This window comes from Ochotona princeps, chromosome 2 (genome assembly GCF_030435755.1).
Source record: "Ochotona princeps isolate mOchPri1 chromosome 2, mOchPri1.hap1, whole genome shotgun sequence".
In the NCBI taxonomy this organism is placed as follows: domain Eukaryota; kingdom Metazoa; phylum Chordata; class Mammalia; order Lagomorpha; family Ochotonidae; genus Ochotona; species Ochotona princeps.
This window is the reverse complement of record NC_080833.1, coordinates 141,094,221-141,114,762: the sequence shown is the minus strand read 5'-3', so window position 1 is coordinate 141,114,762 and position 20,542 is coordinate 141,094,221. Positions and strand designations below refer to the sequence as shown.

The window sequence follows — 20,542 nt, the reverse complement described above, 5'->3', positions numbered from 1 at the left end:
TAGATCTGTTCAGCAAGGCTTGCTCACTCACAGTGTTAGAAGGATAATTTAGATAAAAAACAAAACAAACAAACAACAAAACTAAAACAAACAACCCCGCAAAACAAAAATTAACATCCCAGGAGTTTCTGAAAGAACCGTCTAATGTATTAATCGACATGTTTAAAAATGTGTGCGAGGACCTGCATCCTAGGCTGTGACTTAGCCACACCAGGGCTTTCCTTCCTTGTCCCGTGTGTGTGTTCACTGTCCGACTTGTTGCTGGCTTCCCTGGGAGTCCTGCTGCATTCAGGATTCCCCGGTTCTGGGTCCCAAAGAGCACAGACAGTAGAAATGCAACAAAGCAGGTGAGTGCTGGCTTTTCCAGCTCTGCAGCCCACAGCTAGTCCCTAATCCCTGCCTCTCTAGAGCCACAATCAGGCAATGAGGAGAAAGGAACAGCCCTGAGCAAAACTACAAATCCCAACAGCTCCAGCAACAGCTTGGGCCTAGGCTTTTGTAGCAGTGCTTAATGTATCCACAAGGTGGCTCCAAATGCAGCGAGCTAGACACGCAGGGATGGATGGCGGCGGCACCAGCGAGAGGCACAGCATTTTGTCCATATTTCTCAAGCCCAAGTAACTCCAGATGTCAAGGATGCCTTCTGCCACTGGCGCTTATCCCTCTGCCTGCCTACACACACACATACACACACACATACACACACACACGGTACCTTTGTGCAGACCCCCGTGGTGGCATCGCAGAGGGTCAGGATGGACACGTTCTGTGCCCGGTTCAGCCAGGTCACAGCGACTTTGGTGCTGGTGGCCCACTTCACCATGGTGATATAATACTCCCTGAAAATACATAAACGCACACATTTAGGCTTGTAGGAATCCGCCCGATCCACGGAAATCAGGGGATGGTTTCTTTCCAGGCCTGTGGCAGGAGGCGGGGCAACACCCCAGGAGGGTCTTCAATGGTCCTTTTCTGTAAAAATGCAGAGCTTTGAAGGAAGCCGAGTCTTTGAGCTGTGACAAGTTCAGAGTTCCATGCACTTGCAATTGGCCCCTGGCCTGCAGTTCTGTCCAGCCTGGAGGGTGAGTGAGGTGTTTGGGGCTACACCGCGGGGAAGTCACACACTCCGGGGGCTGCTGTGATGCTGCCCTGATTTTCACATCACAGTCCCAGGCCTACACTCCACTCCACACTCCCAGGAAGGAGCGGGGAAGTGGGAGAAGGGGAAGCGAGACTGGGAGAGACGCAGGAAGGGGCATGATCTGTCAGAGAACACGGAGGAGCAGCATTACAGGGGGCGGCCCTCCTGCTCTTCCTTAAAAACTCCCAGCGACACTCTAGTTAAGTAGGGAAATCCGTTCAGGGCTCTGAGTTTCGGGCAAACTTGGTTTGATAGCTTACATAGCACGTACCCGGTTTTGCTGAAACCGGAAAACATCACAGAGCAACCTGAGCCCTCCAAAAACGGCGCTGGAAAAGCTCTACAGTTTTACAGCTAAGTGGAAGAAGAAAATGTCAAGAAAATCAGTGCCCCGGGCCCAGCCGCGTGGCCTAGCGGCTAAAGTCCTCGCCTTGAAAGCCCCGGGATCCCATATGGGCGCCGGTTCTAATCCTGGCAGCTCCGCTTCCCATCCAGCTCCCTGCTTGTGGCCTGGGAAAGCAGTCGAGGACGGCCCAAGGCTTTGGGACCCTGCACCCGCGTGGGAGGCCTGGAAGAGGTTCCTGGTTCCCGGCTTTGGATCGGAGCGCATTGGCCTGTTGCGGCTCACTTGGGGAGTGAAACATTGGGCGGAAAATCTTCCTCTCTGTCTCTCCTCCTCTCTGTATATCTGACTTTGTAATAAAAAAAAAAAAAAAAGAAAAAGAAAAAAAAAGAAAAGAAGTGCCCCAAATGAATGTCCTCAGCTGAATTCCCAGAATGTTCTAGAAGCCAGCGAACATGCATTCAATCACCTACCCTATCTATATCTGTAATGAGATCTACTGTTCAGAATGATTACTTGGTGGTCTTACAATATCCTTTATCACAGTGGCACGTTCACCACCCAATGCTGAGAACCTGGAAGGGGGGGAGCATGGCACATTTGGCAAGTAATCTTAATAGAGAGAACTAAATGACTAGGTTCTTCGAATGAAGCCTCAGTTAGCCAGGAGACTGGATGGACAAATGCCCCCCTTCCACAAATCCACCTCTATGAAGGTTTTTAAATAATCTAAATCTAGGGCCCACAGTCAAGGACAGAGTCTCCACATCAGCTGTGGCCTTGGCCAGCAGTGGCCTGGAAGTGGCCGTCACACTCAGTGCTGGGGAATCCTCTGAAGACACAAGTGGGAGAGTACACACAATATATCCACCACTTGCCTGGTGTCCGGCCTCTGCCATCGCCGTGACTGCCAGCACAGGGCTGTGTCTGCTTTCTTGCCATCTGTTCCCTGTCCTGCTGGCCCTGGGGCTCTCTCCTGTCCTGCCTTTCAATCACATTCACCAAAGGCCCTGCTTTGAGAGGAACATGTATAGTGATGGAGCATGGTGATCCCCTCGACAATTGTGGAGAAAAAAAAATCTTATTTCACTATGTTCCTTAGAAGTAATTCCAGATGTGTGCTCATTCTTTGTATTATACTCATTTCCATTTAATTTTAAGAGTGCTTAATTAGTCTTTAGATTCACCTTGGACGGAGGTTGCAGAGAATGACAATGTGAAAGGTTGTGGCTGTGAGCATGTGCCAGTCACGGGGTGGGGGTTTTTGGGAAGCCCCAGGACCATCTGCGCTTAGTTCACAGGCAAGCACATCCCAAATACAGGAATTCAAGGAAGAAAATGGAGGAACTCCCAGAGTTTGTCCCCATGGCCTTGTTCCTGGTGAGAAAGAACCCCATTTGTGTTTCCATTTCTTGGAAACCTTCATCCATCCTTTGCCTCTTTCTAGTTTTCATGGTGTTCGCAGGAACAGATGACCTTCATGGATGTCCAATATGGCTGTGCGCTGTTCTTAGCACCTGTGCTCTCTGGTTCGATGTTATCAGTGGGCACTGGTAGCTGAGAGCAAGCCTTCCCTCTGGGAATAAGCTCCTCTGTGAGTCACAGTAGGGACACCGTTCAGCCGGGGGTTGCTGGGCACCATGGTGCTGGGGCTCGATTGTGCTGCTCCAACAGGACCTGCAAGATCAACTGTTTCTGTTTACAGCTCTTGGCCACACATTCTTTAAGTGCGGTAGCAACCTGCTTCACAGAGTTAGAGCAAGGCAAGGACATGGTTGAGGAAATGTTTGTCACTTCTTAGAAGTTTCTTTCCTTGGTGTATTGTGCCCGCTCACCACCATCAGAAATGTTCTCTTCTGTTTTTATTTTTCTACTTTACACTGTGAGGCATTTTGGAGAGAGGAAACAGTGACTGTCCTCACAAAGACAGCTAACTGCCTCCTTCTGCGGCCAGAGGTAAGGTGAGGCTTACTGGAGGGCTGTGAAAAGCTTTGCTTCTATTCTAACTTTACATGGAACTGCAGGAATAAACAATACTGAAAAATAGTCTCTCAAAATTTGAAATAATAAAAAAATCACTCAGGAACTCTATAAAGATTGCTTAAAGAGACTTCGTTTTAATACTTAAATTTTTTAAAAATTATTTTATGATACAGTTCCATAAGTTCTAGGAGTTCACTTATCCCCTCCCCAAATCATTATAATAGTATAGTCCTTCATAAGCAATCATAAGCTCATCATTTGCCTATGTAAGTGTTTCCTGACATTGAAGATCCATGGAAGGGAGTCCCGCATCCTATCGCCAAGATAAATATTTAACAGTCTCATTGGGAGTCCATCTTTGATTTGGAAGCAGAGATGCATACTGTATTGTATCTTCACAATACAGTCCCCATTACACAGTTACTGTACATCCCCTTAAATGAAAAACCATAAAACAAAATCAACAACAGAAAGAAAATAGAAAACTTACAATACCAGGGAGTTAAATATGTTACTGAATCACCAATGTGTCCCTGAGGAAATGAAAAAATATCAAGAACCTTCTTTGAAGAAAATGATGCTACTATATGAGTCAGTGAAGAAATTAATAAGACAAAGAAGCTATTGTGAAAAAAATGAAAACAAAACCAAAAATATCCAAATCCATATGAGGTGTTAAAAACAGTATTGAAAGGGCTATTATCTTGTATTTTTGAGGAGGTGCCTTATGTCAGAGTCACATGTGCAAGATTCCCAGGTCTAAGCAGATGAGCATTTGGTCATGATGATTTAGCCAACTGCCTGTATCTTGTTTCTTTTCTTTAAACATTTGTTTCTTTGAAAGGTGCAGTCAAATGGCTGTATCAGTCTGGTGTGTACCAGGCTGCAGCCAGGACTGGGGAACTCCATCGTGGTTCCACAGGAGGGCAGACACCCAACACTCGGGCCATCATTTGCTGCCTCCCCATGTGCGTTAGCAAGAAGCTGGCATGGGATGCTGACATCACATGTAGCAGTTTAACTTACTGTACCACAGCCCCAGCCCCACTCACGCCTTTTGATTGGAGAACCACTTAGGAAAGCTCTCCTCAAACCCTCACCTGACTTACTCTCTGAGTGTGCGTTGACCTCGCTCAAGGCACAGCTATAGCTCAGATCTGAGATAAGTACTTCCTAATTCCATGAATTTCACCCAGGATTCCACTGAGTATCAGACACGTTGAGGTCATCTTTAAAAGAGAAAGCAGCTTCAGAAGCTGAGGCATCACCACCAGTGGGGCTATCAAAAAGGACGGTTATGTGTGAGAAAACACAGCGCCTCACCAAGAGCTGACCCCGTTGCCGGGGTGAGGTTCTTCCATGGAAGCTTTGCAGTCATGCTGATATCTTAGGATGTAACATGAACGTGTTATCTCTTGGAAAAATGTCTCCTAACAGAAATAAGAAAATCTACTTCCTGATGTGTTTACCATTTTTCTTGATTTCAAAATTGTTCATCTAAGTTAGGAGCATAGAGACTTCTGTCAAGGGCCATTTGTATATTTATAACATCATTTGCGGGCCATGTAAATTATGAACAAACACTGGCCTACTGGACTTTCTGAATTTTGAGTTCCACCTGCGGTGGTGGCTTTGGTAGGGCCAGATATAATGATTCTGCAGGCTTTCTGTGACCGGTGAGCCAGATGTTCGCCATCTCTGAACCATTCTAAACCCAAGAAATAGCCTAGACCCTGCTTGTGAGGCAGGGACCAAAGAGGAGTGTCTGCTCAGTTGATGCAAACGGCATGATTGCAAGCCACATCAAGGGTGTCTTTATTGGCATATAGAGATTCCCAGTATTAGCAGGGTCTGCCCAGATATCTAAGGCCACCATTCCCCATTTTGTTCTCATGCCTGTAGAGATACAAAAGGCGTAACACACTACCAAAAGCTTATGTTGAAAATCTCTAATTACAACGTGGATATAGATGATGGAGCCTAACAGTGGCTCAACCAAGTTTCCCTCCTATGAGACCCATGGCAACACCAGGTGTGAGGAACAGTGTAGAAAATACCTGTCCCCTTCCCAGGGCCTTAGCCTCTTTTCAGAAAACCAGGCTGTCCAAGCCAAATCTTTGCTACAGCAGTTCTATGGATGGTGCCCCTTTCCTAGCCATACCTGCTGACTTAGAAAGTCATGGGAACATTCCAAAAAGAAGAAAATTATCAACCCAGAGCTTTCAAGACATATCAGTCAGAAATATATAAGACTGTGTCTTTCAGATTTTTTTAATTTGAGAGACAAGAATATTGGGGGGCTGGAGTCAGAGAAAAAGGCAAAAGTCTGCATCTCCTACATGGGTGGTAGGGATTGAATACTTGAGCTACCACCTGCTGTCTCCCCTGGGAGCGTTAGCAGGAAGCTGGAACTAGAAGCAGAGCTGGGACTCACATGGGGCATTTAGCACTCACCCGTCCTTCAGCTTCATACCAGAGGATGCTCCAACAGCACCCAAAAGGTCAGAGGAAGGAAGCAAAGGGAACTGTTAACCTCTGTCTGTGGCCAGATGTCAGCAGGAAAAGCTGAGTGTCAAACAGGGCAGAATAAAGAGAAGGAATAACACAAGGAATTAAAAAGAACACAGCTCTAAACCTGCCACATGACCCCACATGAACAATACAACATGAGATGCAAAATGTGTGTGAGGGGGATTCCAGGGAACCAAACTAGAAAATCAGAGATGTCTGATTCAGAGAAATCAAGGAAGACTGGGGGCTTTCTCCCACAAAGGCGGCTGCAGGTCACATCAAGGAGCCATGGCAGCAGGTGGCTCTTCTTGACTCCCTAACAGGAGTGTTTTCCACGGGGAACCACAGTGAGGCAAAAGCATGTGGCTAATGACAGAGAATGGGAAAGAGCAGAGAATGCACAGGCTTAGAAAGCTTTATTCTGGGAGCTTAGTAAAAACAGTTACACATACTTTAGTATATGTTTTGAGTATTAAAGAAAGAGAAATCTCACAATAATTCAATAATAAGGAAAGAGATTCAACAAGTCAGAATGTAGGATGATACAAAATTTCTCCTATGAAACAGTCTACTGTTGAGTAGTATTTCAATGTTTTTAAACAAATACACATCTTCTTGTTTAAAACATACCACCTGTTTAAATATACCCTGCAATGATTTGAGAAGACAATTCAAACTGAAAAGTTCAAGAAAGAAATCATTTCTAGCTACTTCGAAAGTACTGTCAACTGACTATACATTCAAATTAGATGGCATAAAGAGCATAAAAGGGAATGCTAGGTGAGTATTTTGGAGAATTGTAAACATGTAGTAAATTTGAAAAAAGGAAAAGGCAGCGCATAAAAGCAATGATGAAATAGAAGGCTAGTTTTAGGAACTGGAAGAGGAGCTCGTAGACTCTGAAACTGAAGAGACGATGAAGAGTGGGAATAACTGTGCTCACCCCCAATTCTCTCCTTTCATACTGTAAGCATGTGTTAAAACGCCACACTACATTACATAGGAAATGCACAGGTACTCATTGCCCATGAAATCCAGTCATATGTTTATGCACACAGACTTAAGAAAAATGAATGGAAACAACCAAGGTTTTGTCAGTGGAATAAGTAATGATAATCTTTTCACAATCAAAGAATTGATCATATTTGAGATACAGATCATACCCCCCTTAATCATGTATCTGTTTTCAGGAATTTGCATGGTGTTTCCTTGAGGGTAAATCCTTGTTAAAGGAATGAATTTAATTCTGGTAGTCAATGAGATACTTTCAGGGGGAGTTTCTGACAAACTAATTCTCAAATCTACATGTAAGATGAAATGGACAGAATAATCAAATGGCCTTTGAAAAGAAGAAACTGATAGACAATCGATAGAAAAAGTTGGCAATAACATAGCTCAGAGTTACAGGTCTTCCTTTTAAAGAAAAATGCATTTGAAAGAAGGAAAGAGCTGGAGAGAGTGAGAGGAAGAGACAGGGAGAGGAAAAGAAGGAAGAGAGGGATCGAGAAACAAGGCGAGAGAGAGAGTGTTCACAAGAGGCCGATCCACTGGTTCACTCCCCCAATTCCTGCAAAGGCTGGGCCTGCGCCAAGCTGAATCAAGGACTCGGAACTTTTCCCATGTCTCCCACGTGGTGGCAGGGACCCAGGCACTTGTGTCATCATTCGCTGCTTCCCACAGTGTACAACAGCAGGAAGTTGGTTTGGAAGGGGAGTCAGTATTCAAACTCGGGTCGAGAGGTAGGGGATGTGAGTGCTCCAAGCGGTGTCCTCACCACTGTGCCAAACGCCTCTCCTCATGACTTCACGCTGGATATGAAGTTGGATCAGCATTTCAGTATTTCTGCAGGGGGATTTGCAGCCTCAAGTTCAAAAGTTTACATAAGAACAGAAAAGTTTTGTGAGAACTGAGCCAACTGAAGGAAGCCTCCTGCAAAAAATACTACGCGGGTGGGGTGGGGAGAGGCATCTAATTGCTAATAAACAAAGAACAAGAATACATTTCTAGAAAAAAAACTCAGAGTGGAATTAATCAAAAGCCTTCAGTGGATTCTATGGGTCGTGCAATGACAAGTGATTATTATTCTCTGTGTTACACAGATACATTTTAAAATAAGAAGGTTATTAAGCTACATTGAGGTTTACAATTTAAGTTGGTGGATATATCACATTTGATTATTTTCCATCTAGAAATCTAATTGCAATGATAATAAAGTAATTAAACAGGTGCATATCCACAATAATAAAGAGAGAAGAAGGACGTGAAGAGACTCCAACACATTTCTTAGAGAACAGAGGCAGGCTGATGAGTACTTAGGAGTGAATCTGGGTCCAGGGAACAGAGGCCTAAGAAATCTGCAGCATTATTAACCCCAGGGAGGATATGGGAGGCTCAGAGTAGCGAAAGATCATATAAAGCTGAGAAACTGGGTTGAACCAAGCATTGAAAATCTGTTCATGAATAGGAGACAAATGGGAAGAAAACACACAGGCATGCATTATTTTAAAATCTAAGAAGGAAAAGGAAAGGAAATTAAATAGCCAACAGAACTATTGGACTAACTTCAGGTTTATCAGCAGCAATACTGAATGCTGGAAGCCATGGAGCTACACTTCCTAACTTTGAGGAATAATAATTTTTAAAGTATAATTTTATATTCAGCTGAAATCCTTAAATTGAGGGGGGGAAATCCAAACATTTCTAGCATTTGAGAACTCATAAATTTCCTTTCCCAGTCTCCTTTCTTCAGATTTCATCTGAAGAAAGGGCACCAGGCAAATGGGAGTACACGAGGAAGCTAGACGTACTTCAAGGGAGTACGTGAACAGGGAAAAAGGCATGACAGCCAGGACACAGTCACTTGAACCTGGCACAGCCTATACGCAAGTCCCAGGGTGGCGTCAGACTACAGCAAGGCTGTGGACGGTCCTGGGAGAGACCATCAGGACACAGTCACTTGAACCTGGCACAGCCTATACGCAAGTTCCAGGGTGGCGTGAGACTACAGCAAGGCTGTGGACGGTCCTGGGAGAGACTGTTAGGACACAGTCACTTGAACCTGGCACAGCCTATACGCAAGTCCCAGGGTGGCGTCAGACTACAGCAAGGCTGTGGATGGTCCTGGGAGAGACCATTAGGACACAGTCACTTGAACTTGGCACAGCCTATACGCAAGTTCCAGGGTGGCGTCAGACTACAGCAAGGCTGTGGATGGTCCTGGGAGAGACTGTTAGGGCAAAAGGACAATGTAACAGCTGATAAAAGTCATAAAAACAGGGAACATGATACAACTAACTGCTCTGAATAAAAAAACAAACAAAAAGGAGCATAAAAGGAATATGACCACAAGGCACTAGTTAGGTTTACCATGAAGGATGGTATGATCCACTAAATGTTGCTTACTAACACTACTCTTTCAGCATCACCTGTGGTTACAGGACATAGTAGAGATGCCACCAACTTCAATAATATCAAAGTAAACTCAAAGCCCATAAAAGGCACTTGGTGTTAGGGGCAGGGAAAAGATATGTAAGAAAGGGTACAAGATTACTAATATATTCATTCTGTAAGTTGGAGAATTAGGACTCCTGTGTAATTAATGGAGTGTGAAAACATGGTGAGGATATTATTTTATCTTACGAAGACAATCAGTACAGAAAAACGCACATACTTATACACATGGAATAGGAGTGAATGAAGAGTTAAGTATGCTGGATTACCATGTATCATAAGAGACAAGTTAGTAAAACAGCGACCAATTTTATTAATTACTACTTTATCAGGAGGAACTGCAGGAAGAGGTAACAGTCATCTTTATTCTGGGGGGTGGGATGGGTTAGAAGGGCAGAAAGAGACAGTTCTTTTCCACTAGAAACCATTCCATAATATTTTATTTTTTTCAGATTTTGTTTATTTGAAAGGCACAGTGACAGAGAAGGAGCAGGGAAAGGACGAGAAAGGAGAGAGTGAGAGAAGGAGTATGAGGAGAATGGAGAAAAGAATGGGGATCTTTTATGTGTTGGTTCATTTTCCAAATGGTGTGACAGTCAGGTTGGGTTAAAGCCAGGGGCACCATCAGGGTCTCCCAAATGAGTGGCATAGGACCTAGTACTTGGACCCTCGTCGTTGTCTCCAAGTTGGTTAGCAGAAGGTGGATTGGACTGGAGACAGGACTCAACTCACCCACGTGTTTGTGGGTGTTGCAAGAGGTCGCACAACACCTGCCCCTATTATTTTATTATAAATCGTTCATATGTAGAACGTTGATATAAAAAACAAACTTAAAAGTAGATAAAATATATAGTTTTTAAAAAATGCATCAGGTGGTGAATAAACAGTTTAGGACTTTGTGAGGATTAGGTGAGGATTTTGCCACGAGGTTATCATATTGAGTTGGTCTTTTTAATTTAAGGGAGGGTGGCTGGATCTCTTTGGAGTAGCCCAGGTCCTTGACGCAATGAGCTTTTTGCTAACCAACCCCAACAATGTGGGGTAGACAAAGGTTTTACACAGATTGCTTTTTAAAAATTTATTATTTTTTATCAGTTTTTTTTTTTTTTTGTGATGATGCTTTTATAGTTGATCAGGGTGAGAAGGATTGAGGGTTAGGGAAAAGTGGGTTTGATTGTTGTTTCCAAATTTTCTACTTCCTCCTCCTGTTTCTGGGGAATGAGCCATGCCCAGCCTCCCAACTGCCCCAGCAGCTGGGGATGAGGAAAGGCCACCCGATGTCAACCCAGGGTCACAGTGTACCATAGGCACTGAGGGTTCTTCCCAGCTGGCTTCAACCGTTCTGAAGTACTTTAGATCTCACCGATCAAAGGATGAGGAAATTTTTCCAATGCCTATTGACTGACATAGTCGACCTTACAGTCTCCATTTGACCAGAGTTTTGCTGTCATTGTTTGGCTGGGATAGTTGTCCAATTTGTCCTGTTCTTCCTCTGTCCTCTACAGGCCCCAGTGGGCTGCCATATCTTTCATGTGCATCAGGGCCTGCTGTCCAATGCTCTTTTCCACTGAGGAGGACCAGTTCTCACAGGTGGACCCAAGAGTCTGTGCCAGGTGACTCAAGCATGCTAGACTCCCAACATCAGGGGCTGATGGGCCCAACACTCACTGTGAAGATGGGTCCAAAGACCTGGGCAAGGCAACCCAGGACCCTCAACCTCGGGATTCACAGATCTAGCACCCATCACTCAGGTGGGCCCAAGGACCTGAGCCATGTTCCCTGGTCCTGCTAGACCCTCTGCCCCTGGGGCTCACGGATCCAGGTACCCACCACACCCAGACTGACAAGGCTCATCTCACCTCAACATCCACCAGTGGGTGTTGCAACCTGGCCCAACCCAGTCAGTGCTCAGTCCCAGCCCTAACGTGAACTGGCCAGAGTTGAGGCCTAACTTGGCCCATCTTGCACCTTATTGTGGTTCTCAGATCTCTACCAGTGGATGCTATGAACTGACCCAGCCTGGTTCAACCCCAGACCCCTTGCACATGTATGCTGCTGGGTATAGTAACCTGGCATGGTCTGGGCTTTTCCTTGCCTTGGGTCTTTCATTCACCTGCAGGGACTGTGTCCTGACAAAGGCGTTCCCCCAAGCTTCACACAGATTCTCAACAATACTTAAGTCCCAAGCCAGTTTTTAAATCAAGTCAAACATGAACTGTTTAGAACATATCAGCACAAACTGAATATAACATACTAATTGAAAATAAAGAAGTAGGTTGCTTTGCTTTTGTAGAGAAAAGTTTTCCAAAAGAGAAAACTAGAGTTCTAAAAGGCTTGGATGTGCTGGATTCTCTTAGGGTTTTGCAGGGAGAAGCTAATGTGATTTCTTAATCTTATGGAGTGGGGCTTTGCAAAGCCTGGGTGAGTGTCCAGGCAGTGGTGCCTATGGTCAGTCTGGAGGCCCAGCTGATGTGCATTATAGGTCTCTCTCCTAACAAAGCCCTATTTTTCCAGAATGCCATGTCCAGCCCTCCCAAAAGCTCACTGTGTTTTCTGTTCCATGTTCACACCAGGCAGGGATTTACGTGCCAGGAACGCAGCCTACAGACAGTCAACGCAGCAAGCAGGACTCCTTACTCTAACCTTCTCCAAGTCCTAGGAGATCAATCTGAAGCACACAACTCCCCTACCTTGGGCATCCCAGGCATTTTTGTGTCTACTTGGGAGTAGTGAAAGCCGGGTGACAGATCCTTCCAATACCCCACATCTTCCAAGAAAGCCACATCTATCTCTACTTTTCCAACACTTTTCCAACACTTTTCCAACACTTAGCACGTGTGCCCTCCCAGTTCACATAATCATGTGTCATCATTATTGTTTACAGTGCCAAGTCAGCAGGGCTAAACTCTCCTTGGGACAAAGAACAAAAAGCAAAGAACAAAGCATATGGTTCTTATTCATGATGCAGGCCTGAGGTTTGGGCATGGACAGAGGTCTAGAACCATCTTCTGGCCTAAGTGACACTCTTTGTTAGGTTGGGAATGACAAGCTTGTGATCTCAGGGAGAACCTGGAGGGTGATTATAAAAATTAAGATCTCAATGGAAATGAAGCCCTGATTCCAATAGGCCACATCCATTGGAAGGAACTGGGTGCCTTCCCCAGTGAAGCTGTGAACTGGTGTACAATAGTGGGAGTGGATGTGCCTAGGGTGGCAATGGGTTTGGTTATGGCAGGAGTGGATGTCTGCTTGCTGAGAGCTGTTGAGCTCCTGCTGCCTGTGGCTTCTCCCACTGAATCAGGTCATCAGTCACGTTGACCTCACCATGACTGTTCTCTTTCGGTTGCTGCCTGGAAGGGGCATGACTAGAGACAAGAGAAGCCCACGTCCACTGGTTCTATGTACCTATGCCTGGGTTTACAGCTCTCAAAGGCAGCCTGGCTCTATATTGTCACCTTCATTCAAGGAAGCCAGGCCTGTCCATACCAGGTTCTGAGACCTTCGTGGAAAATCAGCTAACACTCATCTCATTAAGAGAATGCAAAGAGCAGAAATGGCCTCTACACCAAATCTTCAGAGCTCTCCAACAGTGATCCTCAAATTGTGTTCCCCAAGATCAGCTGCATCTGGAAAAGTGTTAGGAACAGAGATTCTCAGGTCTTTCTCATATGCCCATTGGATTTGGTACTCCAGACCCACAACATCCAGTTTAGCAAAGATCCTCATTATTCTAAGGCATGCTACAGAGAGCGAGCCACTGATGTGGGACTAGGGAGTCTCTGGCCAAGAGCAGAGCCCATAGGAAAAATCCCAAGAGTCTTCCAACTGTAGATTCCTCTTTCCATCTCCTTCCCTTATTAAACATTATTTAAAAATAAATGTATTTGTGGCAAATAAGGTATTTTAGAATAAAGAAAAATTTGAAAGCAGTTAAAGGAAAGGATAAAACAGGATTTGAAAGGGAATCATTTCTTTTGAAGATAGGGTTGGAACTTGGTATTGAAAGACAAGGACTGATGTCAAGATGAAGAGAGATGCTGAAGTATTTTGATTGTCACAGGAAATAGATAATCACATTTCAGTGATGATTCAAATTGCATTTTAAAAAGAACACAGTAACAAGATATTAGCACGAATCAAAGCAAATCAGGAATCTAAAACTGGAAGCAGTGCTACCAGTTTTCCTTTTATTCTAAACACATTACATCTATCTTTATTGTTCATTCAAAACGGCACTTAGTCATGGCTAAGTGTGTGAATCTAGCCCGGCAATACAGACATGGACAAAATTTTGATATAGGGCAACTCACAGACAGAAAGCAATCAAGCCATTCATTTCAGCACATGGTGAAGACTGCACTAACAGCAGGAAACAGAATTGGCCATGGAGCATGTGGGAGGAGCACCTGCAAGCACAGCTTGGCTGAGAAAACATTACAACATTCCTGTGAATCCCCAGCTAACACTTCCTTCAACTCAGATGACAATGACTCTTCCTGGCAAACAGTATATGAATGTTTTATTAGTCCATTTGTTTGGCATAAAATATTAATAGAGCATCGTCTCTCTTGTAGGGATTAATGTGCTGTGTCACTTCTTGGTATTCCAACTCTGGCAAAGATTCTGACAGTTGCCTTGCAGTAAAGGGCAGGGGGAGCAAAAGTGCATTTATTTAGTAAAATAAAGAGCCTGCAATTGACTTTGACATTTTTCAGCAATATTTATTTCATGGATCAATCTGGGGCTGAAAGTACTGTGTGAGAATTTTTTAAAAAGTATGTGCCTTAACAGAGGGCACCGTTTTAAACATTTGCTTATTTTTGTGGAAAGGCAGTTTTATAGAGAGAAGGAGAGACAGAGAGAAAGATCTTTCATCTGCCGGTTCACTCCCCAGATGGCCACAATGCCCAGAGTTGAGCCAATTCGAAGTCAGGAGCTTCTTCCAGGACTCTCACCCAGAAGTGGGGAGAGTCCTGAGGTTCGGGATAGCTTCTGCTGCTTTCTCAGGCCATAAGCAGAGAGCTGAATTGCAAGTGGAGCAGCCGGGACACGAATTGGGGCCCCTTTTGGATGCCAGCACTTGGAGGTGGAGGACTGGCCAGTTGAGCTATTGTGCTAGCATCCAGAGGGCACTTTTGGACAAGTGGAGATGACACTAACTACCAAGAGCTGCCCATGATGAAGTGGCTCCAGATCTGAGTATGTCCTCCTCACACTTATATTAAAATATATTCAGGAAGAAGGTGCTTTGTTAAATAGGAAAATATTGACGTTCAGATAAATTACTATCCAATGTAGATGAGCATTTCCATAATCTCATTTTCAATACACGAATAGACCATGCTAACTTTTCTTGGCATCTTGGGGTTCAGTGCAAGTCAGGGCCAGTTATAACATACCTTAGGGATTGAGGAATCTGCATTCAACAATTAAATGCTTTGAACATGAAAGGATCCATCGAATGGAAGCAGGAGGTAAATCTTCTCTGTTCTCAGTATCTTCATTTTAATTTATTACTATTCATCTTTACGTCATCTGTCCATTTGTCTGTCCATACATCCACCCATAGTCTTACCTACTCCTCTATCACCCATAATCTATTCGCCCAGCATCCCTCACCTGTACATCATTCATATATATGTCCTTTCATCCACTCTTTCTTCATCCACTCACCCATCCACACATATCTATCGTTCATTCAACTACTCATCCATTCATGTATCATCCATCATCATTTATCTATCACCCATATATCATTCACACATGTATTATCCATCAGCTACCTATTATCTATCCAACCCTCCATAATCTATTTACATATATATCCACATTCATTCATCCATCAGCCATTATCATCCATCCACTCACACATTCCTCACTCATTCACATTTGCATCAACCTCTAACCCACCCACCCACACACGCACATACTCAATCTGTCCATTGAGTATGGATTAAGCACGTCTGGATACTCTCCTGGTGTCACATGAGGATATAATGGATATTTTCCATATGTTCCTGCAGGTTTTCTCCACTTTATCTCTCCTTATCTGCATGAATGGTGGGGATTACCTGTAGATACAGCACCTGGGGCCCGGATTACCCCGTAAGAGCACTGGTATGAGAGCAATGAGAGGATAAGATAAGGTGGGTATTTCTCTGGCTTCCTCCTTAAATTCTTCCATCAATCCCTGGTTCCTAGCCCATTGCCAGCTTGTTTCACATGGTTCTCCCCACCCTTGTAACACAGTTACTACCGTCTCCTTTCTCACTTCCCTTCAGGACCAGAATGGTAACAGAAAGCTGGCTGTCCCTGGCCACTGCATTCTCCTGGTGTGTGTCCCCCTGCCCCCACCCACTCTTTTATGTGCCTTTGTTAAATGCTATTGAAATGAAACCAAACGGAATGCCCTCTCTTTTCTTGCAGTAGCTCTTCCTGGTGCAGAGAAAGGGCTGCAAAATCATGGATTACAGCTTCCTCTTTCACCAAAAGGCCTCCCTCAAGGAAAGGTCACCCCTGAGTTGAAGGTATTGTGACTTTAAAATGTTAGGGTAAAGTATGCAATCAATAAGGACTTAGAAACAAAAAGGATCTCACTGATGCCCTGCCTGACATTGTCTTCATGACATCAATCTCTGACTCTTATCATGTTATGCCTGGACATAGTCAGGTCTTGGACTGACAAAGAAATATGGCTACCTCAGCCACACTGGACACATCAGGCCTGCTGCCTTTCCCTCAGTGTTAGTAGCCCCTTGGGTATTTCTTCTCTGTACCCACTTCCCTCCATGCGTCTAGGACCTGGGGGCATTGCCCCATCTCCTTTTCCTTTGGCCACCCCACTCAACCTTTTAACCCCTGCTCCACAATTGCCGCCATTTTCACTCTGAGCCATCCATCTCCTTCTGTGATTACTGGGAAGTTGCAAATTCTAAACCTTTACTGTCTCCCCCACTTTGAAATATTGCCAACAATGTCACGTCTGAAGTTAAATGGTATTACTACAGTTAACTAGGTGCTCATAAGTGCCTTGCAGTCACTGTCTGTCTTTTCCAGATGTCAGGCTCACTGCTTCCCCCTTCTGCAGTCCTCTAAACCCTGCTGGCCCCAGCCTGAACAAATCCAGAAATGGTGGGATGCAGTCTCCTAATGGGCTTTCCCAGTGCACCTGTTGTACGTGTTGAACCCCGTTGATGATTTCTCCTTACTTGGCCAGTCTCTCTCCAGTCAACTGAACTTGAGCTGTGGTTATGCAACAAGGTGGAGGAATCCACCATGGTGGGAGGGTTTGGGGAGGGGTGGGGAGAACCCAAGCATCTATGTAACTGTGTCACATAATACAATGTAATTAATGAAGTTAAATAATAAATAATTTAAAAAAACAAAAAGCTGATTTTGAGATGTTTACAAATTTATGAGATCCATTTCTTATTGTCAGAGTTTTCCCTCCCAATCTCACTATTTATCTAAATCCAGATTTGCATTATTCGGTGGAGTCCTATGTCTGTACACTGGTTCTCTCAAGTAAAGATACTTCATTCAGTCTGTCTTTTGTCTGAAAGGTAACTTGAATTGGCTGCAGATCTTGGGAAGCACAAGGAGCCTTCAACCCCTCAGATTGTAACCAGGACAGCCACCTGCTTCCGTTTGTAAGGACTCCTACAAGAACACCTCATCAATATGAAGACTACTGAGGAGGACATGATCATATTAGTTGGCTACTTGACATGGACCTCAAACAAAGGAAGGTCACCTGGGAATTTTGTTTTTTTGGTAATCCAGTCCATAAGACACAGCACAGTAGACATATTCTGATTTGCAAATCAAATCCTAGGAGAAGAAATTTATTCAATAGCTCAGAAGAAGGAAAAGGAATAATCCAGTCCCCCAGAGAACTGGCTTTTGTTCTGAGGGCCTGGACTGTTCTGTTCTGACTCAAGTATGGTGTCTCGTGAGTGTCTTTTTTTTTTTATTCATTAATTACATTGTATTATGTGTAACAGTTTCATAGGTACTGGGATTCTCCCCACCCCTCCCCAAACCCTTCCCCGCCCCCATAATGGATTCCTCCACCTCGTTGCATAACCACAGTTCAAGTTCAGTTGAGAGTCCCTCATTGCAAGCATACACCAAACATAGAGTCTAGCATCTTATTGTCCAGTCAAGTTCAACGGCTTCTTAGGTATACCCTCTCTGGTTTGAAGACAGAGCCAGCAGAGTATCATCCCGATCAATTAAAAGCTCCAACATACCATCAGTAAAAATTTACATCATTATGAAATTAATTGACATAGTAACGAGTAGCCAATATGTTAAAAATAAATGCTAGTTCTTAACCACATTCTGTGACCACCTCATTGACATTTCAATTTTAGTTTATACACAACATATAACATACATAACATAACATGTTATACATAACATCATATCATCTTAAATTAAGGTGAACATGTGGTATTTAACCTTTTGGGATTGGCTCATTTCCCTTAGCATTATGGTTTCCAATTTGGCCCATTTGGCCACAAAGAACTGCATTTTGGTTTTTTTAATAGCTGAGTAGTATTCCATGGAGTAGATGAACCATAGCTTTCTTATTCAATCCTCTGCTGAAGGGCATTTTGGCTGCTTCCATGTTTTTGCAATTACTGATTGTGCTGCTATGAACATAGGAGTGCATGTTGGTTTCTCATAAAACAAGTGTTCTGGATATATTCCTTGGAGTGCTATTGCTGGATCATACGGTATGTTGAATTTGAGTTGTTTGAATGTTCTCCATACTGATTTCCATAGAGGCTGTACCAGCCTGCAGCCCCACCAGCAGTGGAGTAGGGTTCCCTTTTCCCCGCAACCTCGCCAGCAAGTGTTGTTGGTACTTTTATTCATGTGGGCCAGTCTTACTGGCGTCAGGTGGTACCTCATTGATGTTTTAATTTGGATTTCCCTTATTGCCAGGGAACTTGAGCATTTTTTCATATGTTTCTTTGCCATTTGGGTTTGTTCCTTTGTGAAGTGTCTGCCCATTTCCCGTGCCCATTTCTTGAGTGGCTTGTGTGTTTTGACATTTTGGTTGCTTTGTAGCTCTTTGTATATTCTGGAGATTAGCCCTCTATCACCTCTCCCATTCTGTGGGTTGCTTTTTTACTTTGTTGATTGTTTCCCTTGCTGTACAGAAGTTTCTTAGTTTGATGAGGTCCCATTTGTTTATTCTGGTCTTGATTGCTATTGCCTTTGGTGTCCTTTTTAGGAAGTCAGGACGTAGTCCTAGATCTTGCAGAGTATTTCCAACATTTTCTTCCAAAAGTTTGAAGGTTTCTGGATGTAGGTTTAGATCTGTTATCCATTTAGATTTTTTTTTTATATATTTATTATTTAACTTCAGTAATTACATTGTATTATGTGACACAATGGTGAGAGATGTGGGTCTATGTTTTGGTTTCTACAGGCTATCAACCAGTTGTCCCAACAGCATTTATTGAACAGACCTTCCCATTTGCCTGGATTGTTGTTTGTCTTTTTGTCAAAGATTATTTGGCTGTATCTGTGTGGGTTCCCTTCTGGTGTTTCTATTCTGCTCCATTGATCTTCCTCTCTATCTTTGTGCCAGTACCAGGCTGTTTTGATAACCACTGCCCTATAGTATGTCCAGAGGTCCGGAACTGTGATTCCCCCTGCTAACTTCCTGTTCTTCAGGATGGTTCTTGCTATTCGTGGTTTTTTGTGTTTCCAGATGAACTTTTGAATCATTGTTTCCAGTTCCATGAAGAATGTTTTGGGCAATTTGATTGGGATTGCGTTGAATGTATATATTGCTTTTGGCAGTATAGACATTTTAATGATATTGATTTTACCTATCCAGGAGCATGGGATGTTACTCCATCTTTCGCGGTCTTGTTCAATTCCTTTTTTAAGTAGTTTGTAGTCTTCTTCAAATAGGTTTCCAACATTTTTGGTTAGATTTATTCCCAGATACTTCATACTTTTCTCGTTATTTTGAATGGTATCTTGCTGGTTAAATCTTTTTCCATCTTGGGGCTGTTTGCATACACTATGGTTGTTGTTTTTTGTTCATTAATTTTGTACCCTGCCACTCTACCAAACGCTCGTATAAGTTCTAGCAGTCTCTGTATTGAGTCTCTTGGCTCTTCTACATAAAGAATCATGTCATCTGCGTATAGTGAAAGCTTGACTTCTTTGTTACCCATTTGGATTCCTCTGATTTCTTTTTCTTGTCTTATGGCCTCAGCGAGTACCTCTAGGACTATGTTGAATAGTAGTGGAGAAAGCGGACATCCCTGTCTTGTTCCAGATCTCAGTGGGAAGGGTTCCAGTTTTTCTCCATTCAGTATGATGCTGGCATTTGGTTTTTCATATATTGCTTTAATTATGTTGTGGATTTTTCCATCTATGCCTACCTTGGTTAGGGTTTTTGGCAGGAAGTGGTGTTGGATTTTGTCGAAAGCTTTTTCTGCGTCTATTGATACTATCATGTGATTATTGTTTTTCAGTTTTTGGATGTGGTGTATCACATTTATGGATTTCCTTATGTTGAACCACCCCTGCATTCCAGGGATGAATCCTACTTGATCTGGATGAATGATCTGTCGGATGTGTTTTTGAATTCTGTTGGCTAGGATTTTGTTGAGAATCTTAGCATCAATGTTCATCAAAGAGATAGGTCTGTAGTTTTCCTTCTCTGTTAGTTCTCTGCCTGGTTTTGGGATTAAGGTAATGTTGGCTTCATAGAATGAGTTTGGAAGGGTTGCTTCCTTTTCAATTGTTTTGAAGAGTTTGTAGAGGATTGGGGTTAGCTCTGTTCGCAATGCTTTGTAGAATTCTGTAGTGAAGCTGTCTGGGCCTGGGCTTTTCTTTGTTGGGAGGTCTTTAATCACTGATTCAATCTCTGCTTCAGTTATGGGTTTGTTCAGGTCGTTTGTTGCCTTTGGGCTAGGTTTTGGCAGGTGGTAGAAGTCTAAGAACTTTTCCATTTCTTGGTGGTCTTCTGATTTGCTGGAGTACAGTGCTTGTAGTAATTTCTAATTATGTTCTTAATGATTGCGGTGTCTGTTGTTATGTTGCCTTTTTCATCTTTGATGCTGTTAATTCTTGCTTTCTCT

General features: G+C 43.5%; 1 protein-coding gene across 2 annotated transcripts in view; it reads right to left on the bottom strand.

Moving 5' to 3' along the window:
- DPP6 (dipeptidyl peptidase like 6) overlaps nucleotides 1-20,542 on the bottom strand; it is a 797,513-nt gene that overhangs the window by 96,665 nt on the left and 680,306 nt on the right. For both annotated transcript variants that reach the window (XM_058660636.1, XM_058660637.1), the window contains one exon: nucleotides 716-839. In XM_058660636.1, the coding sequence (XP_058516619.1) occupies nucleotides 716-839 (124 nt within the window). The remainder of the gene's footprint in view (nucleotides 1-715; nucleotides 840-20,542) is intronic.